Consider the following 24,221-nt stretch of genomic DNA (forward strand, 5'->3'; position numbering starts at 1 on the left):
ACCCATGCCACTGACAGTTTACATATGGTCTAAGAACACTGCTACAGCTAAAAAAAAAAAAAAAAAAAAAAAAAAGGTATTAATGAGATCTTTTTTATGGCAGCAGATAGCTAATTTTCAAGTCCCACCTGAAAGCTAGAGCTGAAGAAACAAACAACCCCCTAAACATCCTGCTGGTCACAGCATCAGAGTTGGTTTCAAGGGAACAGCACCACCTACTGAATCGCTCCCAAGGGTCCCTCCAGGTATTCCTGGTGATTCTCTTGACCAAGAACTGACCAGCAACTCTAAATAAGTGACACCCCAAGATGGCACAGCTGCAGGCACTCAAAGTGATGAGATGTTTTCCATTCCTAACTCTAGCTTTCAATTTCCCTTCTACTTGCTGTAAATGGTTCAGCTTATAAATGTAATCATTTTTTTGATGTCACTAAAACTATGTTTTAGTTACAGTTACAAGCAAATGTCACTCATCTACACACTCTACCTACTGCCTGAAAACAATATGATTTAAGGAGTATGTCAGCAGTAAGAAAAGACTCTTCCCACTGGATTAAAAATGTGCATTTTAAGAAAGGAAACACTTTTAGAAAGAAGGAGAGGGAGTCTTCTGTTTCTGTAGTTTATTTTTCTGCTTAATGAAACAAGGTTTCCAGCTTCTACAATAGCAGCTGCAAAGGCACTTCATTAATCTTCTGAGTGCACTGCCTCTCCCTGCATACCTGTAGCTGCCCTGCTCGAGACTCCTGAAAATTATCTGTTGGCATCGCTTCAACATTCTTATCAAATAAAAAAAAAGTTTAAAAAAAAGTATAGAACTATGTCAATTCTACAACTTTCAGAAAGAACACCAACAAGTTCATTGTCTGTATTCTCCCATTTTTTGAAGACATCCAGCAGCACTGAACTCCAACTTGCTCCCAATTGAGAATAAATCAAAAGACCGTCTGTAGAGATCTACTCAAGTAAATGACAAACAGGGGGAAGAAGTCATTACTGCAATCTCAACACAGACTGCGTCAAATGCCAGATGCTTGTTCAGGCCAAAGCCTTCAGGGATGATTAAAAAAACACACAAGAATTTTCAGAAGTGCTCAAGTATGCTAGGAAAACAAATGGTGTGGGAAGCAAAGACTGCTCATGTCTCCTAACATCATCTAGATGACCTGAAAACCCCACGTGTTGAGATTTGGCCCAAGGAATTAGACAAACTCAAGTTTTCCCACCTTGTTCTGGAGTATTTAACTTGACTCACCCATTGAAAATGGATGGATATGCTCACATTAATGCCCTCTATTTTTAGAGGAAACAGCATCAGTGAGCCCCAGACCTCACCATCTGGGGTTTCTTGGTTTAGAAACTAAACATTAATTATGCAAGGGCTTTACAGGGTTCTCAGATCTGTAATGGCAAAGCTACATAGAGGAAATAAAAAGCTGGCGACAGGGCAGTACTCACAGGTCTGATTACTAATTACATTTGCTTCCTTATACTTGCACCTGCCATAATTATGATAAAGGGTGGAACATCAAGTAGAGTTGATAGAGGATTTTATGACAGAATTCCCTCCAGAACACTGGAAGACACCATACGTTTTACAATGCAGTATTTGTTAAAAACACAAAGATCTTTTGTGTCATCCACATCATGGCTAACCCATAGCTCAGTGATTTCCCTCACAGATGACCAAAATGGTCTATACTGTGCAAAGTTTAGCTGACTGTAAATATAGAACTCTGTAGCAGAATGGAATGGAAAAAATCTTTGCTTAAAATTCATTTCATATATGGATTTTAAAAAATAAAATCATTACCCCACCAAGTGAAAATCCTGGCTTGTGTTCCACTCAAGGTTTGGAGAACGAAAGGGAAATTAATATGTATGTTTGTGTCTATTCATCCAGTTAAATTTTAACTCTGCAGTATAATCTCTTCTTCTTCACAATATCACAATATTTTTCCTAACTGATCTCCAAGCTCAAGCTTCACTTCCACATAAACCACGACATACTGTTTTCCACATGCATACACTGTACACAGTAATAAGGAAATCAAACAAAAACTACAGAAGTGGCCAAAATGGAGGTAAGAGTGAGGGCTTATTTGCTGTTGTATTTTTTCACCATTGGTGGAGCGACTTCCATAATGAAGTCCCTTCATTCACTGAAAAAACTGCTCTTCATTTCAGCATCCATTCTAAAAAGTGCTTGATAATACTTATTAATGCAGTAAAACAATACAGACCGTTCTGGCACCCAGAGAACAAGCTAGCTAAGCGCATTGCTTTATTTTTTAATTCACAGAAACTCACCTCTTCCTCCACCTACCTCACCCCTCCAAGAAAAAAAATAAAGGTAAAGAAAACAAGACCTTAGAGAATGGGCAGCTGAGCAGAGGACTAAAACACCCCATTGCATCAGGCAAAAGTCTGCAATATTATCTAGAACGACAGCTCAGCCATTGTTAGTGCTGCCAAAGCCCTGTATGTTCGCTGTATCACCCCAGGTCCCTGGAGAATAATAAATCAAGCAGATCAGACAGAGACGGATGTCTCTGCACTGCTCCCACCTCAGCCGAGCAGGGCACTGCTCCGCGCTCCGGAGCACGGGCGGACAGGTGAGCCTGCGGAACGGGCACTCGCGCCGGCAGGGGCGAGGGCCGGGGCTGCTGCCAACAACCAGGGCCTGTTAATTATTAAACAGTTGGTATTGCTACAGGCCTGGCACTGCAACAGAGCAATCTCTGTTTCAGCAAGAGTAAGCCTGATTACAAGAGCGCAGGAGCCAAATCATGTTTACCATCATCGGCGAGAAACTCAGTGCCCCCAACAGGCACTTACTGCAGCGTCTGTCCGTCTGTCCGTCCTTGGGCCGCCTCCCTGGGGCACAGTAAGGAAGAGATGGCAGTCCTCAAAAGGGACAGGGAGGTAAAGTTTTTGACAGGATGGTCCTCAAAACTGTGGGGTACTCCCTGTACTGGCACTGCCAGTCCATGTCCTCCTCTCCATTTTAATGGGCCCACACGTAGCCTCAACTCACCTCAACTCATCACCTCAAGCACCTGATGTCACCCATGGCTAAAAAAGAATCTTCCACCTCTGCACAGGGCAGGAGTCACCAATGCTCTTGTGCATATAATCTATTTCACTCCCAGCAAGGACAGTGTGCCACAGAGAAAGCACTGGAACAGGTTCTCAGGGAAGTTGTGGATTTGCCCAACTCTGTCAGGGTTCAAAGTCAGGTTGGATAAGGCCTTGAGCAGCCTGGTCTAATGGGAGGTGTCCCTGCCCATGGCAGGTGAGGGACTGGGACTAGAGGATCTTTAAGGTCCATTCGAACCCTTTACCATTGTATGATTCCATGACTTCACCAGTCTAACTCCTATGATTCAATGAAAGGCAACACTGACAAAGAACTTGGTATTAAAAGTTTTCTTCACTTGTACTGGAAGTTATTCCACTACACAAGAAAAATCTGGAACACCTCCCTACAAACACACACATGAATTTTGACTGATCTAATTAAAAAAATTTATTTACAAGAATGCACAAAAATTCAGTCACACTCTATAACAGAAATTGTGAAGTATGGAATCTATTGAGTAAATGTAATTATCAAGAGCCATGAATAAATAATACTGGGTCAACCCTGAACAATCTATTGCAATCATAACAAAGGAAGATCAGACCATGTGGGTGATAAGAAACCTTCAGTTTTAGCTTGTTTGTTTAAATGTACCTCATTTTGGTAGCCACAAGAGGCTAATTGCATCTGATGGCTGTGTTTCAGTCTGAATAAAACAAGTTCAATGATCATTTACTTCCTGATGAACAAGTATTTCTCCAGTTTTGGTGAGTTTCAGTGAAGGGTGGGCAGCTGTAGTCACATAGTCAATTGAATCGCCACCACTGGTATGCTACGTGACACTGAGACCTGGTGGAAAGTGACTTTTCTCACATTGCCCCTTCATGAAATGGCAAAAATGAAAAGCGATGCATGTAAAAACTAACAACTGACTCTTTAATATTGATGAGGAGTTTAGCAGTACTGACATGGTACGTGTGCTTAGAAACACAAAGTTTGATTTTATTCTGCATCACTACAACAGACCCTGCCTGGTCTCATCAGCAGAGGGACAGCAAATGCAAAAGCCTGTGAAAACTAAGATTTAATTTTAAGTTGAGGTCACTCCCAAGTTAGGATGGACAGGAGCAGAGTAAAGCAGGATCCTTCAATGAACTCATTATGGTCTCACCACTTGGAGAGCCCTGAGCATCATGAGGGATCCCCATATCCAGGGAAAACTGGAGCGTGCCACAGCTTCTGGGCAGCACAGGAAAGTGTTACTCAGACAGGTGGTTAGAAGCACAAGCCACCACCTGCTCCTGGATCTCCTGTCGCTGTTTTCTCCAGCTGATTCTGGCCCTGGCTGCTTTCAGCTGGCCAGGGCAGCTGCCCGTGCTGCTGGAGGGCGATGGCTGCGGGCTGCTCGCAGGAGAGGCGGGAGCAGCAGCCGTGCAGCCCTTCCCCGCCGCCTCCTGCACGGCCCTCGGTGCCCAGACAGGGGCACCCGGCTGGGGCTTCTATTCACATGCTCTAGCCCCATCAAAAACCCTCGGCTGCAGCACACAGGATCAGCTTAGCCATGGGAGAGTCTGGAGCAGACCCTCCAAGGTGACCAGGAGCAATGGCTGGGCACGACTCCGAGGCGCAGGGAAGGGTGGGCACAGCGCACTCAGCCACGGGACCCACCCTATGGATGTGTAAGGCAGACTTCAGTCCCCAGAGCTGCCAATTTGGCGCTAACACATAATTTGTACTAAATAACCTTTCATGAATTCAAACACAAATAATGTAATAATAGCAATTAGACCCTTTACTAAGCATAGCTGTATGAGACATGCAGTCCAGTCATTTCACAGAGGGTAAAAAGCACTTGACAAAGGAATCTGCACCTTCACAGGCACTAGAGGTGTGCAGGTATATGTAATAATTGCATTCCTTGTGTATTAATGTTTGCATATAAGAAATGCATGCTGAGCTAGCATAACACCTCCTTCCTCAAATAATAACTAAGTTCCATACTGTGCCTGAAGTGCTCTTTATATAGTACACAGAAATGGGTTATGTAAAGATTAGAGCTGTGAGAGTTGTTCAAAACATAACTAAAAATCTAGCAACAAAATTCAATTCTAACCTGAGTTTCCCCAACACAAAACTCAGGCCAGTTTTACAGAGAGATCTGTGAATTTTTTGATAGTTTCGACACTGAAATCATACCAATCTTATACCAATAAAGAGAATGGAGAAGGAAAAATAAGAAAAGGGTAAAAAGGCATGGAAAGAAGCTGGAAAAGAAAAAAACAAAACAGGAGGACCAAGGTTTTTTCCCTTCTTCCCATACTACTGCCTTTCTTTCCCATGGTGAAAAGGGAAAAACCAGCCCCCAGCTTTCAGTGAGTGAGTCTTCTTATAGTGGAGCCATGGTGCAATGTGCAGAGCTTGGGGTGTTCAGAGGCTTTTGTATGTACATGCATCGTTACTAGGAGATGACTAGATTTGGTAGCAGGATAATATTCCAGCATTGTGTGGTGTTTTCCCATCTGATGTTGCCTTTTCCCCAGTTTAAAAAAAGAGAAACTAATAAAAAAGAAAATTAAAAAAGATACAATAATTGTTACTGCACACTCTAATGAATTATTGTGTTCAAGGTTCCTACAAAAAAAGTAATATTATACTCGGCTTATGTTTTAATTGATTTATTAATATTTTATCACAGGAATGTAATTTAAGCTCCTCATGATTTAGATCTCATAAACCTTTAGCATTTTGCAAATTCAAATTCCAATTTAAAGCCAGGGCGAGCAATTAACTTTTCTATCATCTTGTCAGGGGAGAAGGTTCGTGTTTAATTTGAGACAAAGTGACAGAAATATATATACACTGTATGTATTACCCCAATTTAATTTATGAGTCAGCACCATCCACCTTCCAAATGTAGATTTAATGGCAGGGGAGGAGGGAGTGGGGGGAAGACCCCCTGCTATTGTGCCACTTGCTGCAATATCTGCCCCAAATTCACTATGAAATGCTGCCCCTGGCTTATTGAGATACAGGGCTAGATTGATTACAGCTCTATTTTCAACCCTTTTGTTTTAATTTCCATTCACTCATCACTTTCTCATATAGAGTACGTTCTCTCAAATGTCAATTAGCATTTCCCAGCCAGCAATGGGCAGTTGAAGCCACAGCAAGTACTCCCGTTGCCTGTCCCAACCGTGCTGCTTCCCGCCCCCAAGAGTCCCCCTAAAAGGCAGATACCACACAAAGAAAGATTCCCATAGGATTGACACAAGGTAATACCTGAGGGGCCAAACCCCGTAGTCCTCACTGCTGTATCAGTCACACTGAAGTCTGCGTGGTTCTCGTTTGATTAAGGAGCAAAGAGAATAAAAAGTGGTGCTACTGAACTATCCTGGCTATTATTTCCCACCCAAAAGGACATTCCAACCTCTTTATGTGTAATGAAGGAAACCAGCAGTCTAAATTTGCATGGGCAAAGATCTGCATGAACAAAACAGTTGGTTAGCATTTGCATTTGCTGTTTTAATAAACTAAGGGAAGGGCTATTCTATGGATACCTGCCAGGGACTTCCCAGATCTGCTGTCCCCAAAACACAGCACAGGAGTTAGCTCAGGAGCTGAAAAGGTGACTGAAAACATGGCCCACATATCACCTTCTGGTCTTTGCTGTGTCCCTAAATACTTAGATAAAGCAAGCTGTTCTTCAGCTTTCCAAGGGAGGAGAGGCTTGACTGACACGTGAGATCTTTGCCTTTACTGTCAGCAAGCCTGACAGCCCCATTGTATCTGAGAGAATCATTGCAGAAAGGAATCAGGGGCGCATTTCCAATGCTTCTGTACACAACCAATACCAATCTCAAGAATCACAAAATCTTGATGCTGCAGACTCAGGCCCCCACAGTCCAAGATACCGGAATAATCAGGTCTCATTCTAATTTACAGAGCTGTCACACAACCTGTATGTGCAGATTCAGCTCTACATCCTAGCCTGAGGAAGTACAATTTTAAGTTTCAGTGTTCAACAAGCATGTCAGATGGAGCCAAGTCAGAAACATTGTTCCTCTTTATGAAATGAAAATTTTGGCCCTCATCTTCAAAACATTTGAAAATCAAAACTTCTCTGACATAAACAAAAAATCTCCACCAGTTTAAATTAAATATTTTTAATTCCAGCCTACCTCTCTGGAATTCTTAGTCATCTTTAGTATTATTTTCTTTCCTTAGAAATAGAAAAAGAATGCTCTTGTATTGAAAAATCATGATTCCTTTAAGCAAGCAAACAAGCAAACAAAACATGTATCTGTATATATGTAATCAGATGAAAAGTTCATCCAAAGCTTTTCTACAGAACTTCCTATGCAGTCTTATAACAGCTCATAGCAGAAAATGGACTTGGGGTACATCCATTACACAAAATCCAAGTTGCAGAAGATCTGATACCCAGCCATATTTCACTCTCAATAGACAATGGACTATAAGACAAGCTTGGAAATCTTGTTTCATGCCTGATTCATTTATGAAGCTTCACTCTAATTTAAAGCCTTATCACTCTCTAAACTCAGGTAAAAAAAAGAGCTCTGCTGTCATGCATATTTTTAGACAAATTATAAGACGGTCTTGCAATATCCTTTGTTCTGTGGTGTCTGCACTGCTGTTAGACACCATCCTACACTGGCATCAGTGCTGAGGTGTCCTAATACTTGTCTGAAAAATACTATTAACTGCACATCACAAGAATTTGAAGTGCATAAGAAAACCATAAACTTAATTACACTGGAGTACTGGTGTGATCTCACATGAAATTTGAGCTTCTGTTATTAAAAATAGGGAGATTGCATTTACTTAATGCTTCTTACAGTAAACCAGTCAATTCTAAACTTTCAAGATTGTATAATCAGACAAAACAATACTGGGGGGGGCAAGAGCCTGTCTGTGGAATTTACTAGCACAAACATTTCACATGTCAAGCAGCAAAAATTTGTTTATTCTGCTAAAAAGAATATTCCTTGAATTACTATTGTATACGAAATAGCATAGCTAGTCAGACTGCACAGCATAAAGACTCAGACTAGAAAAATTTACAGAAAAGAGTAATTGCCTTACCCCATCCCTCAAATATCCCAACATGTTCTGCATTTCAATCAGCTTTTAAATTCTTAGATCTTTCTTAATGCTCCATAGCCATTACATCTACCTATGACATTGGGAAAACTTTGTCCCTTTTCCATCCACTTCTGTGTCAAGAAGAATTTTGGTTTTGTCACTTCTTTTCTGTTATCCAAGATTTCCCTGTCTGAGCCTATGAAGTTTATCTGGGAAAATAAAAACAAACAATGAGGAACCCTTCCACTTCCAGAACCATAGCCATGAAAAGAAGTGGACTGTGCTTGAACTGGGATGATGAATCCATGGTACTTAGCAACAGCCAGATTTTAGCTACTGAACTGAACGACGCTCCTTGGGATGAATCGCATCCAGAGACACTGATATCCCTGTGGGTACCCTTGCACTTTCAGGTCTCTATTTAGAGGCAGTGCTAATGGCAGGGGTGGAGGGGGGAGGAATTAAATAATCTACCCAATCGTTCCCTAACCCTCAGAGTAGCAGAAGAGCTGTGTTACACAATGCCATTACACCACCCCTTTGCTTGGAGAAAAGTAAAACCACCCCCCTTTGTTTCTCTTCCAGTGCCCACCAATGTTACTCCCACCTCTTCACTCTCTAGGACTCTGATTGGGAAGGTGTGTACAAAGCATAATGCTTTCCAGGCAAATGCTTGCCAAGCATGCCTTCCCCACAGAAATCCAGAAGCTTCCAGATGGCAAAAAAATTCTCCAGGAGTCTTAAATCTGCTCATGACATGAACCTGCCATGAGAACACACCAGCTGAACTCTGAAGACAAGGATGCTGAATCTTGCTTCTGATCATTACAATTTACATATTTAGATAAGAAAAAAAGTTCAATTTTTAGTTGTTTTATCATCAAAGATCTCTCCCAAGGGTAATGGCTCTGGCAGGAATGTCAAATCTTATATTGTGCATTGTCAGAGCTATTATGCAGCAATGTTTGCTGTTCGTGGTGCTTTACTTCAGACATACTCAACTGAATTTGACTTAGGCATAAACAATCCTACTTTTTTGAAAATTAACAATGCCTAAGGTAGCACAAGAAAAAAAAAAATCAGATTAACTTGACTCACACCTGCTCCTTCCAGCAAACAATGTGCAGTTACTCCAGTTGGACAGAAGCACTGCAGCTTGTAACATGCAAGGTAAAAGTAAAATTGTCGGTACAGAAGTGCATTGCTTTAGTAGTATCCCACCTAGAATCAAGTTCCCCTGAGTTATACTCATTTGAAAAGGAAAGAAGAACCTTTAGGGTGGGCATAAATGGGGGAAGAAACAATCTTCTTTCAGTCTTCTTGAAGACTGGCTTCAAAAATACTACCACATAGTCTTGCAAAACTGTACGGTTTTGAGTTCTCTGCCCCCACTACCAAATTACAAAAAATCCAAAAGACAGCCCAGAATGACACCTTGAGAGATTAAAAACAGAAGTAGCAGAATAACCTGAGAGGCAGGGCCACTCTTTGTGAAAGGGCACTCTTCAAAAAGTAGCCTCTGAAGCACACCTACACAATTCATACGCTACTTTATTTAACGTTCCCTTTCATGTTTGCCCAGGTTCACGTCAAGGGTACTGCAACCAAAGGTGTTTCTACAGCAAACTTTCATGTCTGCTGCAATTTTCTCTTTCAAATTCAATACAGTAAAATGAAATGAAGCAAAATGAAACAATCTTTATATACCAGTTCAGCAAGCATTCCCTAGACCTCATTGTGCGGCATCTCTCATCAGCTCTCATTTACTCAGACAAGACAGAAAAGATTTGCAGTTCCGATTACATTTTCCCACCCTATTTCCCATTCTGTGTGTAATTTTTTTTCCTTCAAATAATACTGATTGTGTCAACTGGAGGGGAAAAAAAAAAGAAAAATAAAGAAAGGAAGAAAGAAAGAAAGAAGCACTCTTTGTATTCACTGTGAAGTAATAAAATATGAAAAAAAGAATTTGCAAGAAAACAGCTGAATTCCCAGTGCTTAGAAAATGGACCTGGCTACAGACAGACACATTCTACTTAGTACTGCATCTCCCACTAAACTGTCAAAGTGTCAGGAAGAGTTGTGTGCACTTTTGTCAGTGAATAAATGTGGAACATAGTGCATTTCCTACCAACTGAAAGTCAAAATCCTGGAAACTGCAATTTCATAGGGAGAGTAAAGAAAAAAAAAAACAAAAAAGGAAAAAAAAAGTCTTTCACATACCAGAAAAGTGATGCAAGACCAGGGTAGGCTGCAACTACTGGTATTGACTTCATTTAGTTCTTTAAAGGAAATCAAACAGAATGTTTTAAAAGGTAGAAATAGTGAAGAGTTAAAACAACTGAACTGGTAAGAGAAAGCAGAAATACTAGCTTGCTTTGCAGCCCACCAAAAGATGTCTGATTTTACAAGCAACTCAATTCAAGCATATTTTTTGCTTTAAGCACAGGCATGCTCTCACTGTAATCCTGAGAATAAAAGCACCCTTTTCTTTTCTGCCATGTTCTGCCTCATTTACTAAACAATTTCCAGTGTTTGCAGTAAGTGAGGCAACTGGCCCTAAAGAAAACAACCTCTTACTAAAAAATCTCTGGAATTATTCTACCACAGACCAGGTCCATCAAGTGTTTTATGAGAAGACTGGTTCCCACCAAAACCAGCATGTGATCACATAAAAACTGGAAAAGCACAGGAAAGTTGAATTAAGGTTGCTCTGTCAATTTCAGTTCCAGTGTTCATAGGTGTGACTTTATGTAAACGGAATACTATTTCACTTTTTTTTCCCTCTCCATGCATTTAATTCCCTGAATTTCCAAACAGTATCTTCTACATACCAATATATCAGGGCTTTGTGGCCATCAACAGTATGGTGAGCTGCAGGACCACCAGACAGACCTCTGCCTTTTGAGAGGCTTCATTAAGAAGCTCATAACTGCAGTAGGTCCTTCTTATTTTCATGGAACAGCTATTGTCAGGGTGGTGAGATGCACAAGCATAGAGCAGAACAAAAAAACCAAACAAAATCAAACTTCCCTGCCACAAAGGTCCTTCAGTTGATTTCATTCCAAGCCATGAAGACACAAGAACTCTTAGATGCTATCAGAAGATTTAAGCATGGGCAAAACCAAATGTTTTTTCTAGTAGCAGATTTATAAACAGCCCACCTGAGGCAGAAGCAGCTCTCCTAAAACTTATGTTTAAAGCTACTAGAACGAATTAAAATTTTTACATGTTAACAAAACTCATACTCAAATGAGAGTGGTTTCTGTGATGGTAACTACAAGGCAGCAAAACCAGCATCTAATAAATGTAGATAAAGTACATGAGAGAGCAGAAAGGAAAGTGCAAGGCAAGCTGGAAGCTCCAAAACATGTAATTTTAACTTACACAAACACAACAGAAGCATGGGTTCAAGGGAAATTCCACCTAATAGGAGAATAGGTGACTGATTAAGCTGAACTGTTCCTACATATTCACTATGTTCAGGCAGCTATGCTCATTCAGTTCAGTGGAAGAAAGTGCTTGCATCATTCCCCAAATCTTCTACACAATCCCACTGCCCTGGGAATTAAGATGCTGATAATAATGATAAGTGAGAAAGGGAAGATTTTTTCAAAGACTGGCGAGAGAACTGTGAAACAGGAACAGAGGGGCAGGAGGGCTCTCAGCCAACAGGAATTTTGTCATCTGTACCAACCTCAGTCACTTCCTCCTGAGAGAAAACACACATCATCCTCATCACCACTGAATGAACTGACAGTGCAATAGAGTTATTTGTTAATTAGATGTAAAGGTAAAAAAAAACCAACTTGATGCTACCAGACAAATTCTATACGGCTTTCCTCATGGACCTGAAAGTCCTGCTTTACTGAAGTTCCTGCCACCACAGCCATCTCTTTCACTGAGAGCACAAAGACAAATTCACTACTTTGGAGGGAGGAGAAAAACAAGCCACCCACTATTCACCTGGTAGTGGTCATAAGAGGCACTACCCTGACTGCACTCCCCAAACTGCACTGCTCCTGCAAATGTATACATTGCAAACATGCAGGTCTGGAATTTACAGTCAACAAACAGCGTTACAAACAACCACCAGAGAATGTATAAACATTTGTAGGAGCAAAAATACTCAGTCTGGCTGCACCACACACAGTGTTTATTTATCTTCCTTAAAGAAGATCAATGGGAGAAGACATTCGAAACAACTTTTTAAACAATGTGTCACTTTGTGTTTGTTTATGTCAGTGGGGCTTCTTCCAAGTACTGGTGTCACAGTAAGATATGGATATGTTTAGATCGTTTTCTTGTTCCTTTACTCCAGTCATGGCAGCTAGGCATGAGAGAACAGAGAGGAGAAGGGCTGCTAGTCTGATTGAGTTACTGATTTAACATTTAGAATCTTTGCAGCTCAAGAGAAAATTGCTGTGTATTTGTAACCTGAATGCAGGTCAGTAACTTTAAAAGGTCAGGCTGAACGTTTAAAATCTTATTGTTATTAATTCTCCACCAGCTCCCAGTTGTGTGAATGCCAATGAGCAGACTCAGCTCCTGCAGGGCTGAGTAGCTGTTAGCCTGCACCTCTCAATACCAGGCCCTCAAGAAAATGCAAAAGGAGTTTTTGAAGCAATGACTTTCTGCCATAAAAACAACTGACTTCCCTGTTCACTCAGGGCACACTTCTTCAAGCACAGGAGGCACAGATTTGCTTATTGGGGTTTCCTCATTTGTTGCTAACTCATTAGTTTCATGTCAAGACAACTGAGTTTTCTCTATCCACTGATTTCACTCTTTAGTAATACACAAACTATTTTGGCACCATCTTGCACTAATTTACACAATATCATAAGATTTGGTGATGATTCTTAATAATACAATTCTCCACAGTACTCAGGATTTCTATAACCCCTTTAGTTCTGAGAAGAAACAATATGCTTGCCTCACAAACCATCTCCTCTGCCTTAGGTCTGTGTCATTAACCATATTTGCCATCAAGGTAATAGGTAATGCAATTTATCTGGGTTACAAAGACAGCAGTAGGATTAGCAGCAGAATGTGAGTTTTGCCTTTCTAGTTCCCCAATTCATCAGAAGGACAGCCATCTGAGATGGTGAAATTCAACAGAAGTCATGATTATGTCTCAGGTAGATTTATATTTCTAAAATGTAAATACGATGTGGTGGAGTTTATGCTGCTGGCCTTCCAAGGGTCTTCTGACTCTACAGAAGCTTTAAAATACTATAGGGAAATATCCACAGGAAAATGAAACCTTCTGAGTTTTCTTTTCTCAGGATTTGACTCCCACTTGAAAAGATGTGGATGCTCAGGCAGCAAAGCATGCAGAGTCTCAGGACACTGTGTCTGGTGTGTCCCCCCTCGCTTAAGTTATTTGCATCACATACTCCCCTCCTCCAGATCTAAGGCACCAGACTTGATGCTGGATGATTGATTTGTCTAGTTTTCCAACACCAGAAAGAATTTATAAGAATAGATGAACATCTGTAACCACATATTTGGTAGTAAACTTGTTTTAAGGATCAGTGTCTTGCAGAGTAGTCACAAAGCCAAGAGGAAATATTATGAATTTTCAGGCTCTGGTTTAAGCCATATATTAGTGATTCTTTGCTTTACTTCCTACCCTAAATGCACCTTAAAATTTGTCATGCCTTCCCATAAGTTAGTGCCTTCAGTGCCTAATTTTTAAAAAAATTTCTCTTGCATTGCTTGTGTAGTAACCTTCTAGTACCAATGGCCTTATATGAAACAGTCTTTTGTTTTAATGACTTCAAAAATCTCTTAAGATCCTTTACCCAGGACTTTTATGAACAAGTAGCTTTCTGCTCTGGGAATGTCATCCCCATTACTAACTGAAAAAAGTACTGCTTATGTATCCCACACCAATACTGACACATAATCAAATAAGGAATGCTGCTTAGATATTAGACACTGAGCATAGTAAGAGAGACATACTGAATCTTCTGTAATTGATGGGACAACATAGCTTAGTGAAAACAGATCTTGTTTCACAGGAATCCAAAATTCTAGTTTTTAATTTAGTGCTAAAGGAGAAGAAGAAACACAGCCTAATATATGTTCCACTGATAAGGAACCCTCCATTCCTGCAGCTTTTAAAGGCATTACACTGAAAGAAACACATTTTGTATGCACATACAGGATCCTCAGCCATACAGGAACAACTGCCATCCACCTTACATTATCACTATCCCACTTACCAGTGCTTAAAAGGTGACTCTCTTAGATTGACCAAACTCTCTTAATTTGTGATTTTTCTAGTTATGCACCACGACCTATTAAGTGGGCACACCTTGCACCCTTGCCATTAAAAGACTCCCCTGCAACACATTTGCCCAAATCAGTGCACTCAAACTCCTACAGAAATTATCCAACAGCATGAGCTGACTTGGAAAAAAAGTCTGCCTTGCTGTGAAAGAAGAATTACCCCATCAGAACTATCCCACTCATGGCTTTCCTTTTTTTAATTATTTACTTTTTAATGGAAGCAAAAACCCCTATCATCTCACCTACTCCTCTTTTAATAAGGAATGACTGCCGTGACTACCCCCATCTAGAACCACCATTCACTGCCAGCACCTCTGCTCTCCTCGTGTGCTTAGAGAATAACTGATTAGCACTTTGCATAATTAACCTGATTAGCACCTTGCATAATCAAACTGATTAGCACTTTGCATAATTAAAAAGAAATAATAATAATAACAATAATAAGCAGTAGGTAATAGCAAAAGCTGCTAGTCCCGATGCCTCTTCTTTAGCTCTAGGATTAGTTTAGTGTGGCATAATTTATTTCTTAAAACTATTTCTTTAAAGTTGCACAAGCTCCTGAGAGGTACAGCTTTAAAAATTCTCATTTACTATCAAGATCACTAATGAAAAAAATTAGTTGTTCCACTACTACAACTTAGGATTTCTTGTGACTCCCATTGCTGAAGCTGAAGACATTAACAGGATCTGATGCACCAGGGGTTTGGTTCCCATATCTGTCTACAGTACTGTTATTGGATTCACCATCACAAGATACAGAAGCCTCACATCTTTTAATGCATACATATGCTTGTAATGTACTTCAAGAGTAGGAAGGCTGTATTATTGTTGAGATGGATAAGGCAGCAAGATGCATATCCTCAAAAGTAGGTAGGCACTGAATTCTCTCCTGCCCCAAACAATTATTCCAGACCACAGGAAGCATGGGAAGGAATGTGGAATTCATCAGATCCCTGCCCCTAAGCCTACATTGTTCTTCTCCCATGTGAGTATCACTCATCTACATGTATTTTTTGCAACCAGACCAATAATGTGAGAGACAGAAGGTACTTTGCTTGCAGCCTGTCCCATGTCCAGTGTAAATCTCCCAATTAGGGTTTCAAGATTAACCATCACCTCTAAAAATCTAAATAATGTGCATATCTATACTTAGACTGCAAACTCTGTGTAAAAATCCATATTAAATGCCTGCATCACTTATGACTCAGTTCTTCTGGACATTCAATACCGGACAGCTTAGAAGAGTGGTGCCCCAAGCGAGTCAGTAAAACACCAACATTTTCTGCTTGCTAACATGGGTTCATCCCTCCGAGTCACCAATACATCCCATGTTACTCCTCAATTTAACCTCATCTCTCTTTAGCTTCCTTATAGTACAGCTCAGATTTCCTTTGCGTTCCTCACAATCTTCACTGTACATATTCCATCATGCCTTCAAGATTACCTGAAATATTCACTGCCAAACCTCCACCATGCCCTAACAATCACCCTGCCTACATTTCCCACTGGGTAGCAGACACTTTGTGCCTTCTCTGCTGACTGCCAAGGCCAGGGTGGTTGGGACACTGGGCAGCTGGGGGTCAGCTTGTTCTGAGTGATCAGTCTGACTGATCTTTAGCTGTCTAGAAAGGAATGCAGTGCCCAGACTGCACTGCTCAGATGCAGCACACAGCATGGACCTGTCCTAGAACTGTGGCAAACATATTCCCACTATGTCCAAGCTTGCCTTGTAAGATATCTCTCATAAAATAAGCCTATGAGAAACTGAGGGATGGAAATGGCAATAAAAGATAATTTTATCATAATTAGCTGGAAATGAACTACCCATGCAGAGAGGTCTCTCCATCAGTCTAAGCTAAAGAACCCATATGAACAACGAAGGGTACAGAGCGAGTTACTCACTTCACAAGTTGTTTAGTTTCAGTAAAAATGTGTTGCTGTAGAGATTTCTCAAGTCCAAATGTTCCTGGGGAAGGTAGTTCCAGTAATTCTGGGAAGGAAGCCAGTCCTTTGGCTTTGTATGTAAATATTTAAACAACATTATTTTTATATACATATATTTTATACACATATACATATATGTCTTTAGACTTCCAGACTTGCAAAATTGCAACAGAAAAAATAGGCAAGTTGACATACAGCTATTGTCTCTGCCTGAAACCATGCTAACTGCCCATCAGAAACAAAATACAGCAAAGACTTGAAGATAATTGAGCCATATCACCTTTGTATACTGGCCCACTCAAACTGAAGTGCTGAAAGATCAGGAGTAGAATTCAAAAGGTAGAGAGAGACAAGTCTCAAATTTCATCTCCTTAAAAGTGGCAAGAAAATAAGGTTCACGTATTTTAAATCTTTCAGAACCTAGATGGATATAAATGCTCCACCCATAGGTGTGGAATCTCCAGTTTTGGATGACACAAAGCTTCACATTCTGAGCATTTTAGTGTTATGACACCTGACAGTAAAGCTGCAACTTCATGTTTAGAAAGGTCACTGCTGCTTCAGGCTTAAATCAGGTCCATACCTCAAAAGGGATAAGTTGGCAGAAAATGTAAGTGAAAGAATGGAAATGCATCTGGCACAGAGCACTGGTGAATAAATAAAATGGGGGAAAAATAAAACTTTGAAATTGTTGAGGAGAGGGTTGACAAAATGGAGGACGATTATTTAGTGGGAAAAGGTACCCAGTCAGGGCATATGACAAATAAATCAGTCTATGAAAATAAAATTTACCACATGAATTCCACCTCTCTCTACTCAGTAAGCAGAAAACACACCCTAGTACAAGGTGCATGTGTGTAAATTCACAGCTATATGATTTAAAGAAATAAAATACTTATGAGTACAATACTTCCATGTCTGTATACATAGCACAGCCAGTGAGTTTTAGGAACACAGAAGTACATGTACATAAAAATACACACAGAAAATAGGACCAAGAGTAGGGCAAGCCTTTTAGAAAATATTTTAATGGCTTTATAAAAAGCCTTCACCCAAAGTTTGAGGGGCTTTTGCAATCTCACATTTTTCTATTGCAAAATACACCTGCTTTCTTCTCTTTTTTCCCTCTAAACTAAATATTTCTTCCATCTAATGACTCTCTTTATTAGACAGCATCTAATTTGCATACATTTACATACAATTTAACTGCTAGCTTGTGAGAACAAAGAAATGGCTCTGTATTGCACTGAAGGACAATACTCAGAAAGGAAGGTATAAAAACCAGCTAGCTCGGTGGCTGTATATTCCCTTTGTTTCAGAAATACTAGGAGTTTTAAACACACTACTTAAAGGGTGAAAAAGATTATTTCATCAAACAATGAAAAAAGATACAGTGCAGCTTCCTTTTAACGCATTCTCTCTCTGGCCTGGTTAATGGGATTTAAGGGTCCAATATTTCTTTGCTTTCTTCTGTTTCTTTTATTAGAACTGATGGATTTAATTCTGTCACATATTTTACTTCATATTTTATTCCTATAACAATCTATGCTGAAGTTCAGCACCAATGCTAATTCAATACTATCTTCCTTTCCTTGCAGTCAGCCTGGAATACAACTGAACGGTCTCTGATGGGCATGAAGTACTCTGCCCTCAATGCCCAGTGCTAATGGATTTTAGAGAGAGTCTGCCAGAGCTTTACCTCATGGCAACAAGTCTAGAGATAATGAAAACTTACCATGTAGCTGACTGGGAATCAACAGGAAGGGAAGCAGGGCTGAGCTCCGCTCGTGAGAACAGGGAGGGACTGTGGTCAGAGTAAATGCAGGATGTAAAGGATGCGTCAAGCCCTCTAGCTCCCTAAGGAGAGAGGGGGGAAAAAAGAGGAGAAAATTATCTTTTAAGACATTGCATGAAGGAAAACCCTTTAGAAACAGTTGTCAGGAACTCCAGCTCATGCCCCACCAAAAGCATGATACAATCAGCAAAGTGTTTTTCTCCAAAGTCTCTGCAGTTGGGGTACCAATTGCTCTGGACAGCGACAGATTGAATCCATGTAGACCACATAAAAACCTTGCAGAAAAAACCCAAACATTCAGGTTGCATGCTGCAGATGCCTACATGCTCTCACATGTGCAAAACCTAGGGATACAGAGCAGTTTTCCCATTTGTCCTGTCTGCACAGCATAGCTGCTAGCTTCACTTCTGACCTCTCCTCCCAACATCAAACTCAATGACTTGTGCACAGTGGGGCAGAAAAATTAAAGTATCACTGATCAGTGGTGTAGGGATGGGTGAAAGATGACCCAATCACACTGGTGGCATGCTCAAAGGGCCTGTCCAATGGAAATTACAAGAGAACATTAGAGATTTGCAGAGTTACAAGAGGAACCTCTTCTGGTGTAAACAGACCTATTGCAATGGAATGGAATAGGACTATTCTTGGTAAAAAGCACTAGGCCACGCGAGCCTGCACACAAAGCAGGTGTAGAATTCAGGACCCAGCACTCATCTGCTCCACTCAGTTTGCCCCACCCAGCCATGTGGCCTGGGGCACACTGGCTTTGTACGATCAGCACAAGGCCAAGTGTTAATTCCATGGGAATTCTCACTCCAGCATGAGGGGCGCACTGTTACTGACCATACAGGAGCCACATCACAAGCTGTAAGCACAAGAAACTTTGTGCTGATACTGCTCTGACTCACTGGCACTCAAAACACATTATGGATTATTTTCAGATGCAAATTTTAATTTAAAGCTGGCTGAAATGTTAATGAAGTTTTAGCTCTTTTTCAAAGGGGAAAATTCCCTATTGCTTACAACAATGTTTTCTTTTTTTTCCCTCTGCCTGATCTGCTTCTAGTGACATACAGCAACCAAACCTCATAAAAGAAATTAATCAAGCCTTCATATCATTTTCCCTTTTCAAGGGTGCAAAGGTTGAGGTGTGTGATCTTCAGCATTTCTGATGTATACCAAAATGATGCATTAGAAAACAGGGGAGGAAGGAAATTCCAAAGCCACAGCTCCCCAGATTATAATATCCTAAGCTCACAGCTGTATCTTGCTGAGACCACTGGGTTATCATTTCCAGAACCTTACATGGCTGTGTTATGATGTAAGCTGATTTTAACTGGAGCTGTCACAACCCCATCCTTCCCTCATCTCCTTCCTTTCCTTGTCGCATGTCTCCAAGTCCATCCTAGAGCAGGAATGGGCAAGTGCCTGGTTCAGGGAGCTTTCAGCTGAATGAAGGCTTCTTTTCCATATGTTTTTAGCCACATCAAACCCTCATTGCAGCTCAAGATCCAGGCAGAAAACTTGGGTGTCAGGGCTAGGGAGGCAGCAGAACTGTTCAAGTGGAGGAACAGCAACAGAGCAGCATCAGCATGATTAGTTCAAGCTGCTGTAGACCTACACCGTGTGATGTCAAGGGCTGCTTTGGTATGACAAGGGAAAAATACTCTTTTTGCACAGCTGGAAGCCAAGCCCATCACAGCTTTAAAGGTAAAAAAATCCTACCTCACATGCTAACCTAAAATAAACTGTTGGGCCACACAGATCATACAGAACAGATGCAGTCTGCCTCTGATGAAAAATAGCTTGAGATAATGGTGCACTGCTACAATCTGCACCAAGGGCATTTTCCAAGTGGCAGGTTGAATTAGCCTCAAGTGACATGCATTACAGAGTAACACTTCCCTGAGGCAATAAGGCAAGGTCCCACACTCAAATGGAAAGAATTGAGCATTCTTGCCAAAGGCAAATAATAAAGCATGTGATTAAGAACCACTGTTACCAGAAGATGGTGAAGCTCCTGAAAAATCTTTCAAGGACTTCAGAAAATACACCTGGAGATACAGAGCAGGAATTTTCCTTTCCATCTCTACAGTAACCATGCTACACATCTTTTTGCTGCTTTCCAGGGAAGAAACATCAATTCCGTCCTGACTGGAAACTAACTTTGTAACTGTCAGTAGTTCTAAAGCCACTCTGTCCAAATGGCTGTGCAGGATGGCTATCTGGATTTCAGTTGAATACGGAAGACTCTGAAGTTCCCTTCCTTTTTCTTCCCTGCTCCAGGGAATTGGAATATTTTACATCCTACAAGAGAGATCCTTTGTTGGTAGGGGATCACCACCACCCACAATATCTTCAGGAGGAGGAGTCACTAAGGAAGAGCTTCACTAGCCAGTTAGCACCCACAGGGGATTCAGCATCTTTGGAAATTAAAGGAACTGAGAAAAAGAATCTGTGCAGACACCTGATCTTCACCTGTTTTCATCAGCTCAACAACCAACACACACCTTTTCAGTACTGCAGTTAGAATTTGCATTGCCAAGCTACAACCAGGCCTCAAGGGCAGGACACCAGAGCAGGCATCAGAACTGGTGACTTTTGTTCAATAATAACAAAACAATGCTTTCCAGCATACATGAGTCTGAAGCAATGGCATCCACACAACTACTATTTTTCATTCCAGCCTTCCACACACTCTCAAGATGGTTACAGTTATTTTATCAACCACAGGCAGCTGTACAGGTTGTTACACAAACCTATACATGTTCAAGTTATGCAACCCCTAGACAAGAGGCTTGGCTGGTTTCCCCAACAGGAGATTCCCATTTTCCTTCAACTGCCCTTAAGGAATAGTTACAAGTACAACCCATTTGTGCATACATTCTTCCTGTGGCGTCACTGAATATGTTTCTTTGCAAAATAACTGTCCATTGGAAAGCATGCATATGCAAATATACTCACGATAACATATATGTGCAGACACACATATAAAATAACCTTGGCCAATACCTGTTTGATTGAATTAATTTTACTCTTTCCACATAACAACAGGTACCCATATCAGTTTTGACTGTCTTTAAAACAATGACAGGAATCTAAAATTTTAAATTATGCCAACATTTGAATACCTTCTATTCAAGTGCTCTTGATCAGTTGAAAAGTGTATAACCACAACACCAGTCTCAAATTTTATCTTCTTCTTAACAATTCTTCTTGGAGCTTAAAGTTGGTTAAGCAAATTGTTCATCAGATTTTTCCCTTCCCTTTCTTTTGTTGTTATATACTCTACTGAAGCTGAGAGATTAAAATGTAAAAGCTGGTTTAAGCAGAAGAATAATTCAGTGGAAGTCCTATTGCACATAAAGCATTGGCAAATAAAGCATTGGCTATTATCAATTACCACTCTTTGTACATACAGGTGGGATTATCCAAAGGAACAAGGGTGTGATTCTCTTTCCACTTAAATTAGGGCAAAGAAGTCTAAGTTGAATCCATCAGCAGCATATTCAGACCAGTTCTGAGCATTTTTGAAAATCCTCTCTGTTCCAACCTACCCAGAAAGTGGGCATAAATAAATAAATAAACAAACTTCCACCACCCTGTGTCCAGGAAGCAACATCCACAAGCTGCAGTTTGTGCAGCTCTGTCAAGTTAAGGATGCTGTGAGTTTCTTCTTAAATACAACCAATATTTCTGAAGTTAGTTCTTTCAAACGTTCACTTAGATTTGATAAATTATATTAAATACAATTTGCCTCAGCAGCATTTCAAAGCATGACAGCCAGAGCACGAGCAGGTCATTTTTACACGGCGTGTACAATCTCCTCAGTTGTGCAGACAGCCTGGATTATGTATGCAGGCCCACACTCCCCAAGATAACAAAATTACCCGGCTCGCACTCCGAGCCAGGCAGAAACTGCGGAGTCGCAGAGAGCAGAGTCAAGCCCGAGCCAATCAGTCCTGCTAAGCAGCTGCTATCTCAGTTGCTTATTAGTTCACCATACACTGGCCACGACCAAAGGCTTCAGATGGGCTTACAGTATGCACAGAACAAAATTGTCTCTGCTTTCAAATACCACAGAAACACAACCATGAATGAACACTATCAAAGGGTAGAGGTAGGAGAGAAACCTCTTGTTAAATTTACTCAAAACATTATTTTTTGAACACTGAAGAGAAAATCCTTACTCTTGAATACTGTATAATAACAGAACCATGCTGTTTGCTGGCAGAATGCTAAGTTTCATTTTCAGCAGAAAAAAAAATTGTATTATAATTTTTCCTGATTTAGATGGGGTTTAGGTCAACCTTAGCTACATACAAATGAATGTTTTGTTCAAATTACAGGGTAATTTTAATTAGGACACCCTGCTAGACATCCTGTTGTTCTATTTAATGGACTTTCTCAATTATGAGAAGAAACACCTCCCCACCCGCCTGCAACTTAAAGTAAAAATTATGCTGAATAAATATACAAAGACAAAAATTATTATTCTGTATTAGATCTTTTTATTTCTGTTAATCTTTATTTGGCAATTGCTGTATCAAAAGGGCAGAGTTCAGAATCCCACACCCATTAAACACCTGTTTAAAAACCACTTGAAGCACTGGAACCAGCCAAATATGTCCCAATTAAGCAGAAACGTTGGCACTGCTGTCTTGGGTAAGGAACACCCATTGCCATTTGCTCTCATTAGGTTAAACGGGTTTCTTGGGACATAGCTGAATTCCTGATTATGTGCATTGCAAATGGATGGAGAACACCAGAACAATAAAATTTAATTCAGCATAGCCTTCTGTCCAGTTGTCAAGCACAAAATTTTGGGAAAAGCAAAAACTGAAGCTTTGGGAAGCAGACAAGAGTTCTATGTTCTAAGTATGTATGAGACAGCTTATACTTCTTTTAAGAAACTGCCCGGTCAATGTAACAGAAAGAATTGGGTTGGGATTTCTTCTTGAAAATGCTCTCTGATTTAGAGCCCATTTCATTTTTGTTAGCATCTCCTCCTCTGCACTTTGCATCAGTTCGATTCGCTTACACAGTTTTATTTGTCAGTGAGAAGCACAATACAGTATCTTTTTGTATTCACTTCAGTGTTAAATTGGTCACCACTTTCTTAACTTTTTATGCTTATGAGGCAGGGATGGAAGGCGAAGCCTGGACAATAAAATATTTGTTTATAGATCCGACACCGTACTGCAAGTTTTCCAAATATTTTTGTCAACTTAAATAAGTAAAGGCTCTTCTAGAGAGGCCAACTGCATGGTAAACAGAAGAATCTTGCCTGCCACTCATTTAACCTCTTGACCCCTGTCAAGGATGTGGACATGCTTGCCAGTAAATGACTAGTCAAGTGGTCTTTTACCAAATACTCAATAATACATTTCAGGGTGGTGCCACTAGACAGAATCAGAGTAGAGTGGTAGTGATTAAAAAGTATGTTTGAAATGGTTCTAATATCCATGCTCAATCCTCTATAATCCCGCTTCATTATCAATTTATTAACTTCTTTTGTTGTCCTTTCTGTCACCCTCCTGTGCTACTTACTAATACATCTTAGTTTGAAAAGCGCTGTACTCCATAGGCACAAAAAGCGAGCATGCTTCACATAAAATTGATCAGTTATCTGTATCCAAGTAAGAGATGTACAGTCTCTGAATGGATACCTTCAAATTAAATGTACAAAAAGCATGGTTCAGCACAATAAACACCACTTCATTTGCAACTCATCGTCAGGATGTTAGCAGACTGAAAAGAACATCTATGTATTTTTCTCTTTGCTTATGCCAGATAGACTTCTTCAGAACACAAATCCTGCTAGTTCTCTACTACCTCTTGTACTTAGTGTAGAATTCTCAATTATTTAGTGCCTACATTTTTAAAGTAAACTTCAGTACATGAAAAAAAAAGCATTCTAGAAGTAAAATATATCAGCTGTCACTTGCTGCTGACCTAAAACTGTATTTATTTTCAAGACAATCATAAGAGTGGCAGATG

General features: G+C 40.4%; 1 protein-coding gene across 5 annotated transcripts in view; it reads right to left on the reverse strand.

The window, feature by feature from the left end:
* The window catches only part of LOC102073008 (uncharacterized), a 370,008-nt gene that overhangs the window by 230,627 nt on the left and 115,160 nt on the right, over positions 1–24,221 (reverse strand). For 4 of the 5 annotated variants that reach the window (XR_012578937.1, XR_012578936.1, XM_074534753.1 and 1 more), the window contains exon 3: positions 18,162–18,283. Coding sequence is in view for 2 of the 5 variants with exons in the window: in XM_074534753.1 (XP_074390854.1) it covers positions 18,162–18,283 (122 nt within the window). In the remaining 3 variants the exon portion in view is untranslated. Of the gene's footprint in view, positions 1–62; positions 16,497–18,161; positions 18,284–24,221 lie in introns of those variants that run through there. The other variant, XR_012578938.1, reaches the window with a different exon arrangement.

The sequence above is a fragment of the Zonotrichia albicollis genome, chromosome 2 (assembly GCF_047830755.1).
Source record: "Zonotrichia albicollis isolate bZonAlb1 chromosome 2, bZonAlb1.hap1, whole genome shotgun sequence".
In the NCBI taxonomy this organism is placed as follows: domain Eukaryota; kingdom Metazoa; phylum Chordata; class Aves; order Passeriformes; family Passerellidae; genus Zonotrichia; species Zonotrichia albicollis.